At 46.2% G+C, this 15,101-nt stretch overlaps 1 protein-coding gene across 1 annotated transcript in view; it reads right to left on the bottom strand.

The window, feature by feature from the left end:
• Nucleotides 1-11,782, bottom strand: part of Slc27a2 (solute carrier family 27 member 2) — a 32,232-nt gene extending 20,450 nt beyond the window's left edge. Inside the window, exons 1-2 of the mRNA XM_075962048.1 lie at nucleotides 11,152-11,782; nucleotides 2,820-3,029 (exon numbers count right to left, since the gene is read on the bottom strand). Coding sequence (XP_075818163.1) covers nucleotides 2,820-3,029; nucleotides 11,152-11,629 — 688 coding nt within the window. The 5' untranslated portion in view covers nucleotides 11,630-11,782. The remainder of the gene's footprint in view (nucleotides 1-2,819; nucleotides 3,030-11,151) is intronic.
• Nucleotides 11,783-15,101: the final 3,319 nt, after the last annotated feature.

The raw sequence follows: 15,101 nt of genomic DNA, 5'->3' as shown, positions 1-15,101 counted from the left end.
TCTATTTGCCAATTTCATTCAAAATATGAATATAGTGTAGCTTTTTTCCTTGGAAGCTCTCCGCATTTATAGATTTCTTTCACATCTCCAATCGTTTATTTCTTCTCCCAGCTGCCTCCTATCTGTTATATGAGAAAGCTATGATTTGATTATATGATTTTGTCATGGCAAGTGATGCCATCATGAATTACCTTGTTCCATGGCAATTCACACTATAGATGATGCTACAGGCCAAAAACATGTCTTTGTAACCTGAGTGCATAAACAGAACGCTGCCAGTTATAAGGGGGGGCTCCCCACCCGCTGCCTGGCCTGTAAAACATGAGACTGTTTCCTCATAGCCTTGCCAGTGAGTGCTCAAACCCTGGGCATCCTGCCAATCCGAGGAGTGTAAACGGTTTCTGCTGTAATTCTGGTGTGTGAAACTAAGCGAACCTGCACTTTCTTAATAATAATATGCACAATTAAAAAAGACTTTCTTTTAAATGTATGCTTTCATTGCTTCTCATGGAAGATTGCCTTAGTGGTGAGGAGAAAGTCACCCTTAGGGGTTGAGAAAGAGCTTAAGACCCGAGTAGGCAATTCTACTTTGTGACGAGGAAGGCAGGTCCCCGAGGACTCAGCCCTTAGCCATGTACGGCCCATGCAACAGTTTGTTCTGTGGGCAGCAAGCCACCTATCACTGTAAACACAGTTCTAAATCCATCTCTTGTAGGTGCTGCAGGGCACTGAACTCAAGATAATGCCCCTTCTATACTAACACTGAGAAATAGAAGAAATCACTGCAGCTTCCATGACGAGATTTTTAATTCCGTCCCTCTTTTTTTTTTTAAAATTTTTTTCTCATTTTATTTTCTTCTTTTTTTTTCTCTTGAACTTTGTTTTATTGGGGGGTGACTAGAGGGGCAGAGGGTGGATGCAAAGGGACAGGGGACAAATGGGATCAAGATACGTCATGTGGAAAACTCAGAGAATAAATTTTTAATTTTTTTTTTAAAAAAAGAACCAGAGGAAACCATCAACAAATCAGTTGTATTCACCACAGGAAAGAATCATTTGAAGAGTAAAGTTCAGAGTTACATTGAAAAAAAAAATTCACCTTCTGAGTTTTGAGTACTTTCAGAACCTTCCTAATTTAAGATTTCATACTAATCAGTCAAGAAGAATATTTTGTAACAATTACATAATTTTGTGCTACCAATTCCCTTTGAGGAAGAGGGAAAACCTTTGGTCTCTAAGTGTTTAAATGAACTCCTTTAATTACTTTACACAAGAGTAATTAATATACAGGTGTTTCATTCATAGGTAAAACAGTAAGATAAACATTAGTCTTAGTGCTTTCCTGTTAAATATCAATGCTGAAGTATGGGATTAACTTGTGGAGCGTTAGAAAACACTCCTGAACACGAGTTTTCCATTTCCTTGCCAAAAAACGTATTGTGAAGAAGTGCCATATTTTCCAGTGTTAGGACTGGGTTTCCCCATCGCTAGCCAAAAGCTCATTTCATCCCAACTGTAATCAAAGTTTCCAAACTCATCTATGCATTCTGTTATTCTTCTGAAATGAAGGTAGACGTTCCTTATTCTTATACTTTGGTTGTGAGCCTCGTCTTTAACGGCTGAGTCATCTCTCCAGCCCCCTTATTCTTATTCTCAATTGTTTAAAGGTAATATTCAGTTAAAATAAAATGACAGTGTGAAAGGCTACCCACATTCATGTTAAACTGGGGCCTAGCAACTGCAATCTGTCAGATGGCTACCGGGGGCCTGCTGGAGCAAACAACAGAGATTCTGTGGACTGGTGTTGACATAACAGGCTCAACAGAACCTTCAGCCTTAACCTTTGACTAATTATAAGGAGAAGTGTATACATGACTCCTAATATAATTTCCTCACAATAATAACAATGATCATCACTGTCAACATGTGGGGCTGGCTTCCTGCCTTCTTTTCCACATATCCCGTTGGCTTCAGCTTATTACATTTTGGTAACACTTTCCCTGGCTTTTGCAAGGCTGACTCTAAATATTTATTACATTATTAGGCAGGGGGTGTTACCATCTTAATTGTATGAGCCTGGAGCTAGCCCACAAAGTGAGTCTTGACACTCTACTTTTCGTCCTGGGAAGTCCTTTATGTCTTTATAAGTTTCTGAGTCTACGAAATGGGCAGATACAAGGGCAGGAGGGAGCTGAAAGAGTAATGTCTTTGGGTCCCTTGAAGGATGCTGGTTACAGTGACACAGGGCACTGTTTGTTCCAAGTAGCAGTTACTGAAATGCTTCTTCCACAGTTCATCATATGCTAGCGCACAGTGAAGGCATCCTACACTTAATGACATATCATGGTTTAGGCCCTGTGCTAGGCCACTCTACATCAATAATACTGTATGGGAAAAATCAGTCCAAGCATTTATATGAATATCACCCCATAGTTGTCCTCTGGTATGTCCCATTTATATAAACTACATTATTCAGATGGACTCTAGATATAAACGGGTCAAAATACAATGAACATTAAAAATTTCTAACAGCCCACTCAGGATCAAATTTTATCCATCATGGCAACCACTGTTTGAATTATTCGTTAACTATTTCTATGTTTTTATAGCAACTGAGTAGGTGTGTGTGTGGAGCTGGGAAAAAGGAAATGAGATCATGTGTGATAAAATAAGATCAGTTTTCATGGGCAAAGATAGAAATCCCCTTAAGTATTAGTTATTTGATACGTTTTGCTAGGGAAACAGAATATTTAAAAGGCCGGCTCAGCGGTTAGCTCTTCCAAGACAAGCCTGTGTCTTGGCAATCCTCTCTTACTTACCTGTGGTACCCGAAGTATAGATATACAGTGCAGGCATGGTGAAAGTGACTTCAGACCTCCACGACTCTGGGGTAGGTTCTGCCGACACTCCATCCACTTTGTCCAGGAAGGTGTCCACGCCATTCGTGTCAGAAGTTCTGCTTACGTACAAGACGGACACGCCATCCTTTTTCAGGGTTGGCAGAACCTCCTCAACGGCTTCTTGTAGCTCTTAAGTTAGTGGGAAAATTCCAAGCAGACTATATTAGCTGATGAAGCATGTATTGAGTGTCTAAACCTGATAAATACTTTCCATCAACCTATGTTTGTTACAATGTATGGGTATAAGTGATACTTACGATTTTTTTTAAAGACAGTGTCTTACTATGTAGTCATGGCTGTCTTGGAACTTGCTATGTAGACCAGGTTGGCCTCAGACAGAGATCCGCCTGCTTCTGCTCCCTGGTAGTGAGATTAAAGGTGTGCACCACCATGTCTCCATCGTAATGAATTTTAGAATGGAATTTGATGTGTTTGAAAACACACACACACACACACACACACACTCACACGATCCCAGTGTCTGATAGAACAAAGGTTGAGTCTGTGGTTTCATAAGCTCAGCAGATGGTTGGTGGAAGACGTCACAGAAATGAGCATTGAGAAAAACCAAACAGTAAGTGTGTATCACCAACACGTTAATACAGAGTAATAGGCATTTCCAGAACATGTCACACATTAAAGGCCGTTATTGTTGTAAAGTCTGTGTCAGTCACGCAAGTATACAGGTGCCACAAGAAATTTATTTTTCATAGATAATAAGCTCTGACTTAATATGCAATCCTTATTTGATACCTGTTATTTTGATTTTCTGCTCTTAATCCATAAAATGAAACCTCTAGTAAGCTTACCTAACCTGTCTTGAGTTGTAATAACTGAAGTAAATATATTATTTCAAACAGATTTACTTGCCGTTATTTTATGCACATGGATGTTTTGCTTGCATGTACGCACATGTACCACATGCATGTCGGCTGTCTGTAGAGGTTAGAAGAGAGGATTTTGTATTCCCCAGAACTGGCGTTACCAGCAATTGCCTCCTGACCAGTTTCCTCACTGTCAAATCTCTCTCTGCTTCCAGCGTCATCTACCTCACTCTTGGCCACTGTCCAGTGCCCCCATTCATGGTTGTTCAGGAGCTGCACACCCCTTAGCATGGAATCCAGGAGATCCTCAGGGTCCTCACCGTCCCATCCCTGCCAGCCTTTCCGATGCCATCTCGGACTGCCTGCCTTCTACCCTTTTCCTCTACCCACTCAGACCCATGTGAAACCCTGTTAAACGTGCTGCAGTGCAAATCCTTTGCCCAGACCATCCGGCCTGTGTAGAACGGCCTTTCATCCCTAGTCACCCAGAAAATCCAGGTCTTCCTTTAAGACAGCCCAGAGGTAAGTCTTTCTGCCACCTGTGCTTCTTGACAACTGGCTGCTCTCTTCCCTGGCTCCCTCCCAGGTCTGAGCACGCTTGCCCCAGGATGTTTAGTACACAGTGTGACAAGATTCAAGTGTGGTCAACCATGAAATCCTAGTGATTAAGGGATCATAATTCAGTGTGGAAGATTAGGGACAAGCTGAAACTGCTTACTTAAAAGGACTGGCAACCTGGAGTACTTTGAGTGGCTACGCCTTTAATATGATGGAACGAAATGATTTCTGCATGCGAGGGTTCCCTGCATGGTCTGTGACCCTTCTCTTTAATAGAAGAGGTAGCTACTTCTCCCACCCAGTGATTGATGTAGGTGCCGCCTTGAGGTTTTAGGGTGTGAATGTTGTCTGTTAGCTATGGAGGTGATGTGACAACCAAGTAGGACACATTAACCCAAATAATTCTCTTGGTCATAGTCTTAGTTCCTCTGCACTGAGAAGCTGAAGTTGGTGTAGGAGTTGCTCTTGGGGGCTGTACCTGTGGGTGACCAGGGAACATAGCCTGGATAGAGGGAGAGGTGGAACCAGTACAGTCACAGGAGTGGCTTACCAAGCAGGTCCTTATCTGAGCCTAGAATGGGCCTTTGGGATTGTCTCAAATTAAGGGAGCTGACCCCTGCCTCCGAGCTTGCCCATCAGCCAGTCAGATGGGCTCACTCACTGTATGCACTCAACAGGGTGGGGGGGAGGAATGTGGCGATTAACTCTCTTTAGCTAGAGCAAGCCCTGGAGAGGGTCTCAGCTGAAAGCTCCTGGCAGCTGAGGACGGTGCACCCGAGGCCCAAAGGAGGCATCAGGTGGCACAACTCAGCGTTGGCTGTCCCTGTCATCCTCAGACAGACAAGTTTTACAGTTCTCTTTTGTTTAGATTTTTTTGTAAGATATACATTACATTGATTTCACAAACCCTGAGATGCAGGAACCACACCAGCAACCCCATTTGTACAAAGGGACAGGGGCACACAAAATAAAAACAATTAAAACCAGGTACCAAGAATTCCAATTTCTTTGCATTTGCCATTGTGGCTTAAGTTTTGACAAAGTGCCTTTGCCTTGTAGGAGAGGGTGTCCTCTTGATTTGCTCTGTGTGCGCTAAGGTGTGCGGGCTTCTGATATGAGTAAAAAGGCCATCACTGTGCATCTTGGTGGAGAGCATAGCTCAAGCTTCACTGAAAGCTTGGTAAGGTGAAGATGAGCCTGAAGGCTGTGGACCAGATCCATCAGCTCCTCTTTGGACTAGGTTTACACTGTAGAGGGAAATGCACTCCCAGAGAAAGCAGTATACACAAGGGTGGGGGAAAATCCAGTGTTGGGCTAGAGAGATGGGTACATGGTTAAGGGTGCTTGCTGGGTTAGTGTGAAGACTGGAGGGGACCCCAGAACCCACATAAAAGACATTCACTACTAACCCTCGAACTTCTGGGACAGGGTTGGGAGTGGAGACAGGAGTCTCACAGGAACTCTGGCTGCCAGCCAATGAGTTCCAAGTTTAAACTGCCCCAAAGGAGCAAGGCAGAGTGACAGAGTGACCGAGGTGAACAGCTAATACCACACAGCACATATGCACAGAGGCAGGGAGGGGTGGAGGGACAGAGGAGAGAGAGAGAGAGAGAGAGAGAGAGAGAGAGAGACAGACAGAGAGAGAGAGGGAGGGAGGGAGGGAGGGAGAGAGAGAGAGAAGAATATTAAGTGATTTCAACATCTTAAGAGAAAAATTTTAAAACCATATGGAGGCAGAGGCAGGTGGATCTCTCTGAGTTTGAGGTCAGCCAGGGATGTATAGTAAGACCCCATCTCAAAAACAAAACAAAACAAAAAACCTAAACCAAAACCAAAACAAAACATAACAAAACAAGAATAAAAAACTAAGTTGTACATCAGTTCCCACCAACTTCCCCTTCTTTTGAAGAGTAAAAGAAGAGAATTATCTGACTAAACACGCCTGTTCCTGGAAAGCAGAAAGAAACGAGGGTGAGGAACTCAATCAACCTTCCTTACCCTGTGTCAGTGTGCTACAGCTAAATCTGAAGCTTCACCATAGGAATCAGATATCCACTCGGGTAGCCTGATGTGGCACTAGCGCAGCTGGTGGAAGAGGCGATTGACTCAGTTAGGTAACACATCCCAGAGATGCTTACAGACAAAGCCACTGAAAGAGTGTCGGGACCATGGTGTGCGGATGAGTACGGGGCGGCTGGGTGGGCAGCCTATGCCTTTCCTTCATTCAAAAAACAAACAAAAAACAACAGCAACATTTCTAAGTGGTGCTAATACTGACCCTGGAGACACTGTGGCTATAGCTCTTCAAACGCCGGTGGGTAAGCCTGATCCTGGCATCTCTAACAGTGGTTTGGAGTAGCAGCAATCACACATGGTCAGTTGTGCAACGTGCTGCGTATTAGAATTCTTCCGGCAGAGACACCCCCACTTTCCTTCCTACACAAAGCAAATCACCCTAGGTAAAAAGGTGTTTCCTTAACGTTACAAATTCTAACAGGAGCAAAGAAAGCAGAAGACCATACTCCATCTCACATTTGTGCAATCAAATAATTTGCTTGAGCTCATTCTTCATTCCCTCAATTAAAGTTATTGTTCTTCGTCATGCCCCACGTCAAGGGTACTTCCTGTTGTGAGATCACCAGGTCACATCAGGCATTACATAATTACTGTATGGACATAAGCAACCATATCACTTATCTATCAAGCATCTGCTTTCTTATTTATCAGACGCCTGAGCGGGTCTTTAGAACACTGGCTGCTCATATTTCATTATCCAGAAAGATATCAACCCTTCCCCTTCAGATGTAATAACACGAACGGCCGATTTAGGGATCGCTCTGTTTTAACATCGTTTCCCTCCTCTTGCTTCTCAAGGAGATAAACTGCAATCCTGGATAAGCTGGAAACACACGAGTTCGTTGTGGAATGAAGCTACACAACCCCTCCCCCCAAACTTTAACTCTGAGAGAAGAAATCTGTTTGAGAACATCTTCAAGTTAGTTCTCCATTCAGACCCTGTGCTACTGAGCTAAGAGTCTCATGTTCTGAAGACGGCGCTCATTGGGTGTCTGAGTTTAGATCATTGTACAGGGAACTCCATAATCCCATGCGCAGATGCCGGTGTGGGCCCAGTCCATTCTGGGCTCATCACCCGTTCCCTCTTTGCCCTGAAACTCAGAGAGAGCCCCTGGATTACTGGCAGAGGGGCGGGGTAGACTGGGTTGTTAGAGGAACCTTGGGGAGGGAAGTCCGTGAGGCTGCGCCTGGGGTGATTGAGTTGAAAGAGCTTTCCTCACATCAGGGTGGTTCTGATTGTGTGCACCACTTTCACACTCAACTCAGTGATTCTCCAGAAAACCTGTTCTAGCTCACAGCATGGCGCCGCTCTTCAAGTCAACAAGGACCCGGAATGCCTACTGTAGGCTCTGTCTCGCTCGGGCTTTAAAGACGCACAAGCAAATCTCATCCTTGAGACAAAGTGCACTGAAGCAATTTAAGATACTGCACGGGCTCCGGGCTCGAGTGCAGATTAGAAAATGACCTATTCCCACACAAGGGAGGCCACGGACACTGACTGTGTCTGGGTTCTCCGAGTCTATTTTCTCTACATTAAAAATTTTTCAATAGTCAGTCGAAATTGATCATTAATAAAGTCTATCTCGCTTTTGTTCTCTCACAGGAAAACTACTGAGTGAAGCATCTTGCGCCATGGACCAGATCAAAACTGCCTCTGGCTTTTTCAGATCCAGGCCAGCTGGACTCGCTGAACATAGTGGACAATGAGGACTACCGAGAACTCAAGAACAATGGCAATGGGTTTTTGATTCTACTGCACGTACTGGCTTTGTGGGAGCCTAGGCAGTTTAGATGCTCACCTTACTAGACCTGGATGGAGGTGGGTTGTCCTTGGACTTCCCACAGGGCAGGGAACCCTGATAGCTCTTTGGGCTGATGAGGGAGGGGAACTTGATCGGGGGAGGGGGAGGGAAATGGGAGGCGGTGGCAGGGAAGAGACAGAAATCTTTAATAAATAAATAAATAAATTAAAACAAAACTGCCTCTGGTCCTCCTCTTTCCCAGAATGCCCTTCCCACTGCGCTTGCCTGGCTCCGTCGCCATCTCTCCTCATACGCACTCCACAGTTCTCTCAAAAGGATTACAGTATCTCTAAGGTCTTGTCCTCCCCAAGCAGTTCTAAGAGACAGCTCAATCAACTTTTTCCACTTGGGCACATCTACTCAGTATATGACTTTGGACTTTGGGACTCTCTCTGCAGAAATTGTTCCAGGCCAGAGTGTATGATGTACAAAGGTATCTATCTCTGTTATTTGGTGAAAAAAAAGTGTTTTTCAAGTACTGGCCTCTCTCAAAGGTTAGTTTACATATTTCCACATGGCCCAGCTACCAAACATGCAACTTTGGACTCTGCTTTTTGCTCACCCGGGAACTATTTTAGGTCAGAGCGCAACTCGGTGTCACATAGAAAGAAATCTCGGATAAGGAAAAAGTAGGACATTTGGGTCTTAAGCTGTGTCTCATCTCAATGTTAATGAGGATTTGAGGTCTGCTGGCAAGTTAGGTGCAAGACTGCGTTGAATGTAGGACTTTCAGTATATTCTCTATGTAAACATGGTGACCTGTAGCAGGTTACTACTGTCTGCAAGAGGCAGGAAGTAGTGGCCCAGCATCCCTAATTTGAAAACTGAAGTGCTCTGGATCTCAGTTTTCTCGCTTGTGACTATAATCCCACAACACCTCAGCATGTAGCTTTATTTCCTGCAAGGCATTATTAAGCATATTGTATAACATTACCTTCATGCTGAGGCAATATGGTGTCCAGGAAACAGCAGTAAACTCTTTGGACCTGGACTCCATCCTTAAGGTGGCCCATGATATAGATGCAAATATTCCAAAATATGGAAAAGGTGAAATCTGGAACACTTCTGGTTCAGAGTATTTCAGATCAGGGATAGTCAACTTATCCCTGTTGTGTTTCTGACTTTATTGGAAAACCAAGCTCAATTAGTCATGTAAACGTCAGTCTCTTTGTCAGTTAAACTCCAAGCTCTATGAAGTCCCCTGAACGGGGCAGCAGAGTCTGTGCAGCAGATACTGAAGTACTTGGGGGTGGGGGGTGGGTGGGTGCAGTAAGCACAGGTTATGAATTCCTTCTTTCTAAGAAAGTTGGCAACACAACAGGCTTGTCTGAGCCTCCCAGTTACAGAGCAGTGAAGTCTTTAGAGATTGTTGGGGCATATTTTAAAAGGTTAAGGCCAGGTGGTGGTGGCTCACACCTTTAATCCCAGCACTCGGGAGGCAGAGGAAGGAGGATCTCTGTGAGTTCGAGGCCAGCCTCGTCTACAGAGCTAGCTACAGAGAAACCCTGTCTTGAACCCCCCCCCAAAAAAAAGAAAAGAAAAAAAAGTTCAGACCCCTCCCATAATTTGGTACCTTTAACATCACCTTTCTGCCTTTGACATTTTTGTATGATGCTTCTGCTTTTTGTATTACATACTTTATGTCACATGTGACAGGCTTATGAACTTCCAGTTTCTTAGAAGTAAACAGACATTTCAGTTTTTGGGGGCACTAGGAAAACTGCTTGGCTTGCCTCAGTTTCCTGAGCTGTGACGGGAAGGGCAGAGCGGATAGATTCTTAGCTCTTTGAAGCTCTAACTCATGCATCCAGACGGCAGATGACACGATATAAAGACTGTGGGCTTTGAAGGTGGACCTAGGCTAGAAATTTTGCCTGCTTCCTTAGCCATACAATGGAGGCATGATTTTGAATTTACCAGAGTATTAAAACCACCTATTGTAGTGTTTGGCACACATGGGCATCCCAGAGAGCTGGAACTTCTAGAACCCTCCATCTGTATTGTCACTAATGTCTTTTTAGCCTACTCCTGGTTAGGCATCTCCTCCCTGAGAGAAGCAAGGGCGGGCACTAGCGTGGAGACACAAGGGTGGCGTTCACAGACTAACTGTTGGGAGCTGTAACACAACAGCTCTGGGGAAGAGAGCAGGTTCTGGTCCTTTCTGGCCTGGGTATCACTTGGGCATGAAATTTTTATTTAGGTCCAAAGCAGCCGCACAAATGAAGGGGTCCCATTTCATAGATGCAACGGGGCTCACAAGAGTGCAAGCGGCAGAACGCCAGTCTTCTAGCTGGGCATCAGGTACATACACTTCATTGTAGTGAGGAGCTGGGCACGCTAACAGCGCTTAAGATCTCGAAATAGTCTTGAAGGCAGCTTCACGGCAGAGAGGAAATGCAAGGATGGAGACGGGAAATGGCTTTTCTCATGACGGAAAGTCTACCAAGGACTGGAGGCGGGACCCCAGCACTTCTCACCCAAGACCCTCTGAATCTTAATGGAAAATGTTTGAAGTACTGATTACTGGTTTACCCCAAGTCTCCTGACACTGTGGGCGTGAATCTGAATCTTTGGGCTGCACTGGTCTCATCTCTATGTACCATAATAACCTCTATGTGTTGTGAGGATTGAAAGCAACATTGCACAAACACAGTGGGCCCCCTGGGAAAATATTGGGGTTGGGGGAACTGCCTCGTGAGGAACATGAACACACATTTCTTCTTGTCTCTAAACAACACAGCATAAGGAGTGGCGTCGCACTCAACACTATGCTAGGTATTTTAAGTAAACTGGACCCCACGCAGAGGACTGAAGTGCTTAGCACAATGCCTTGATACATAGGCCGCTTCACCTCTGATGATTCTAAAGATTATTAATGAGCGTCGTTCATCTCGAATTGACCTTTTGCAAAGTCTCCCACCACACTACAGCCCCGCACCCAAGGCGCCGCCGAGTCCCCCCTAGGGTTAGGGCTGGTGGTCTGCAGCTTACCTGGGGAGGCCAGCAGCACCTTCGCCCCGCAGCACTGGAAGCAGTGCAGCAGAGACTTGGAACGGATGTTGTAGTTGAGGCACGCCATGGGACAGCCCAGTTTGAGCAGTCCCAGCCAGATCCACACGTAGGCCGGCTCATTGCTCATGAAGAGGGCCACGCACTCCCCCTGTCGCAGGCCGAGCTGGTCGTGCAGCGCCCGTGCCACTTGGTTGCTGCGCCGGTCCACCTGGGAGTAGGTGAGCGTCTCGTCGCCGAACAGCACGAAGGGCTTGTGCGGGGTCTGGTGAACTCGCTCCATGAAGACCCGGAGGAGGGTACGCACGGGCCGCCGCCCCCGGTAGCTGCGCACCTGCCGGGCCATGTTGGCCACCCGCAGGAAGTACCGCAGGTCCTGGATGAGGTAGGGGCAGCAGCAGGTGAGCAGCAGAGGCAGCAGCAGCAGTCCCGCCAAGACGGTGTAGAGTACCGGCAGCATGGCGGAGGCTGCGGGGTCCCCGGTCCCCAGCGGGGCCGAGGGAGCGCTCGGGGCGTGCAGCGCGGCGGCGGGCGAGCGAGGAGCGGAGTAAGAGCTGGCGACCGGGCTGGGCCGCGGGACGCGCTGCGACTGCGGGTGGCCGCTGGGCTGCAGGTGCCAGAGGCGTGCGTGGCGGTGCAGGCGGGACGGCCGTGGGTCCCGCCTCCTCGTGGGGCGCCTCGTGCGCTCAGGAGGTCCGCCCCTGTCAGCCTGGGTGGCCCAGGTCTCCGTAGCACTTGGGTTCAGCGTCCAGAGTCAGGTGAGATCCAATTCGCAGAGAACGTTACTAGGCGCAAACAGCCCACGTTGAAAAGATCGAGGGTGACGACTCAGACGTGGAGCTGTTGCTAGTCATTCTTATCACAGAGCGCCTTTGTTTAATCAAGTACCTTATGAACGCACCGCGACCTTATTATTAACAGCGGGCACCAGGTGCCACCGCCAGCCCAGAGTTCCACCTCCCCTCCTTAGTCCCAAAGGCTTTTCGCCAGATCTCTCTTTGTTTCTCACATTAGCTTCTCTGCCCGGGCGGTCTCCTGTGGCGAAGGTTTCAGGGTTGAACAAAAGCACCAGAGAAGGTCTCATCCAGCTGGTTTCCAGCCCTTGCCACCGCTGCCGCATCTGCCTCTAGGCATTGCGAGCGAGCGTAATCTGATGTGAGAAGCCACGCAGTGAGAAGTAACCCCTTTCCAGCATTCACAGTTACCAAGAAAGCACACGGAGCAAACTAAGTAAATAATGGCATGTCTCACAAGTCATTTCTTTAAGAAGTGTGATCTTTGTGTTAATGCCTCCTGGTACAAGTACAAAGCCTTGCATGCTTGTTCCCGAGAGTAGGGCCAGAACATAGTATAAGACTTGTTTGGCGGTCATTGCTCTCCTGTCTTGTGCTCATTCATCTTGCTGCTGTTGCAAGACAGCCACAGTTTTGGAACTTCAGGGTCATTCTCAGATGGTGCTTTTCATGCTCACTCATCGTCGAGAAAGGGAGTTTAGAGAGGTGGTGGTTCTTGGTCATGGCAGGACCATGGCATGAACTCAGGTTGGCAGTGGTTTTCCGCACAAACTCTGGAAGGGACTCGCCAGCCCCCATCTTAGCTGAGGAGCTGTTGACAATTGAGGCTAGTAGAGGAGGGAGAGGTAGTTTTCCTTGGCGGTATGCTCCCTGGTAGGTCGACCTGCTGCTACCCCTCCCTAATCCACACACACACACACACACACACACACACACACACACACACACACACAGAGAGAGAGAGAGAGAGAGAGAGAGAGAGAGAGACAGAGAGAGACAGAGAGAGACAGAGAGACAGACAGAGAGAGAGAGAGAGAGAGAGAGAGTACAAATTGGACCGGGGAATATTGAAAAAGGATCTGGGAGGGGTGAATATGATTAAAATACATTGTATGTGTATATGAAATTATCAAAGAATTAATAAAAATATTGTATTGAAAAGATACCTAGACATGCATGAGATTTGAAAGAGGAACCTGTTAGGTTCCAGGTCACTAGCGCCTCTCTCAGCATTGTGAGCCGCTGTGTCTTTTTGTCCTCTTAGTCTCTAGGTTTCCATTCATATCTTCTTTTTATTTCTACTACTGAAAAAATGTATTTCATAGGCTTCTGACTTCTTTTAAGTTCTGGGAACCACCTCGACCAGCTCTTGCCGGGGTCCTGACTGTCTCCCCGCTGCTGGTCCAGCCATCATGCCCTGTATGGCTACACCAGTTCCCCGGGGAGTTGAGGGCCTTCATTAGGCCTGAGGAGAAAGCCTGTGGTGAAGCCATTCTGTTGTGCACTTTTTTTTCCCTCCTGTGAAGCTCAGGGTCCGCTCTTCTTTTCCATTCCATCGCTTTAAAAAAAGTTACTTATGGCCCGTGTGCGTGCGTGCATGCGTGCGTGATGTGTATGTGCGTGTGTCTTGGCATGCATGTGGTGGCCACAGGACTATTTTGCAGAGTTGGTTTTTCTCCTTCCGCCTCTATGTAGGTTCGGAGACTCCAGCTCAGGTCACCAAGCTTTCACAGCAAGCATGCTAACCGGTTTGCGCCATCTTGCCAGCCCTTCCATCCTGTTTCAGCGTAGCCTTCTGACCACACTTCTCTTTCTTGGGCTCTTCACCCAGAAAGCTAGATTACCACAGGTGCCCTTCCCCTCCCCCTCCTTTTCCCCTCACATTAACCGTGCACTTGGACGATCTTTCAGGGGTGAGTGAAAGCAAACAAGGCCCAAGTGGCTTAATTAGAAACAGGAATTAGGCAGAAACTGGTAAATCCAGCAATTATATAGGCTGAACTTATTTTCCATTTCTCTGTTTTTTCTGTTTACTGCCTCTGTTCGTATCCAGGCTGCCTCTCCTGCTTCCAGGATGGTTGCCTGAACCGGTGAGGTATGTGCTTCCTGGATCAGTGTCAGAGAAATACAATTATATATATATATATATATATACATATATATATATATATATGTATATATATATATATATATATTTTTTTTTCTTAGAAGCCTGCATTTAAAAATTTTGTGACCAGCTTATATTCCTGAACTAGTCCTCTGTGGGGACTGGAGGAGAGAATTATTGGCTGGTTTACCCTAACCAAGGCTCACCACGGAGCTGGGTGTATATCAGTTAAGTCTATCTAGAGCAGCGGATCTCAACCTTCCTAATGCCGCGACCCTTCAACACAGTTCCTCATGCTGTGGTGACCCCAACCACAAAATCACTTTTGTTGCTGCTTCATACCTGTAATTTTGCTACTATTTGATGTGAACCTTTGATAGGATACTTCTGAAGGGGTTACAGCCCACAGGTTGAGAACTGCTGATCAGACCTTTTGTGGGAAACTTGGGAGTACCATGAAAAGAGGACACAGAGCTGGTGATATGGCTTAGGGGTTAAAAGCGTGTGAGAACCTGAGTTTGATTCCCAGCACTTAAGTCAGTAAGCTCACAGCTGCCTGTAAGTCGGTTGCCGTGGGGATCTGAAGCCTCTGGCTTCTCAGGGCACCTGACTCACACACAAAGACACAGTCCCGGGTACACACACACACACAGACATACACACATAATTAAAATAAACCTTAAAGTCTGTGTGGGGGGGGGAGACAAGGAATTTTTTTTCCAAAGGCAAATAGAGAAGAAAGTTAACCAACATGTGGCTTGGGGAACTCCAGCCCAGTGAGTTTAACTTTGAACCTGAAATCCACCTTTGCCCTATCACCCAGTTAATGGTTTTTCTATTTATTTGTATCATTATAACAAAACACCATGAACTTAGTAGCTTATTCAAAACAGAAAATAATTTCTCATATTCTTGGAAAACTGCAAAGTCCATGTTTGGTGTATGGTGACAGGCAACGTTTTCCTTGATATTGCTTGAATCTATGTCTTCATGGGAGAAGGGCCAAAGGGGCTGATTTGCACCTATTTAAT

This window comes from Microtus pennsylvanicus, chromosome 2 (genome assembly GCF_037038515.1).
Source record: "Microtus pennsylvanicus isolate mMicPen1 chromosome 2, mMicPen1.hap1, whole genome shotgun sequence".
In the NCBI taxonomy this organism is placed as follows: domain Eukaryota; kingdom Metazoa; phylum Chordata; class Mammalia; order Rodentia; family Cricetidae; genus Microtus; species Microtus pennsylvanicus.
The sequence above is the reverse complement of the archived record's forward strand: the minus strand, read 5'-3'. Positions and strand labels throughout refer to the sequence as shown.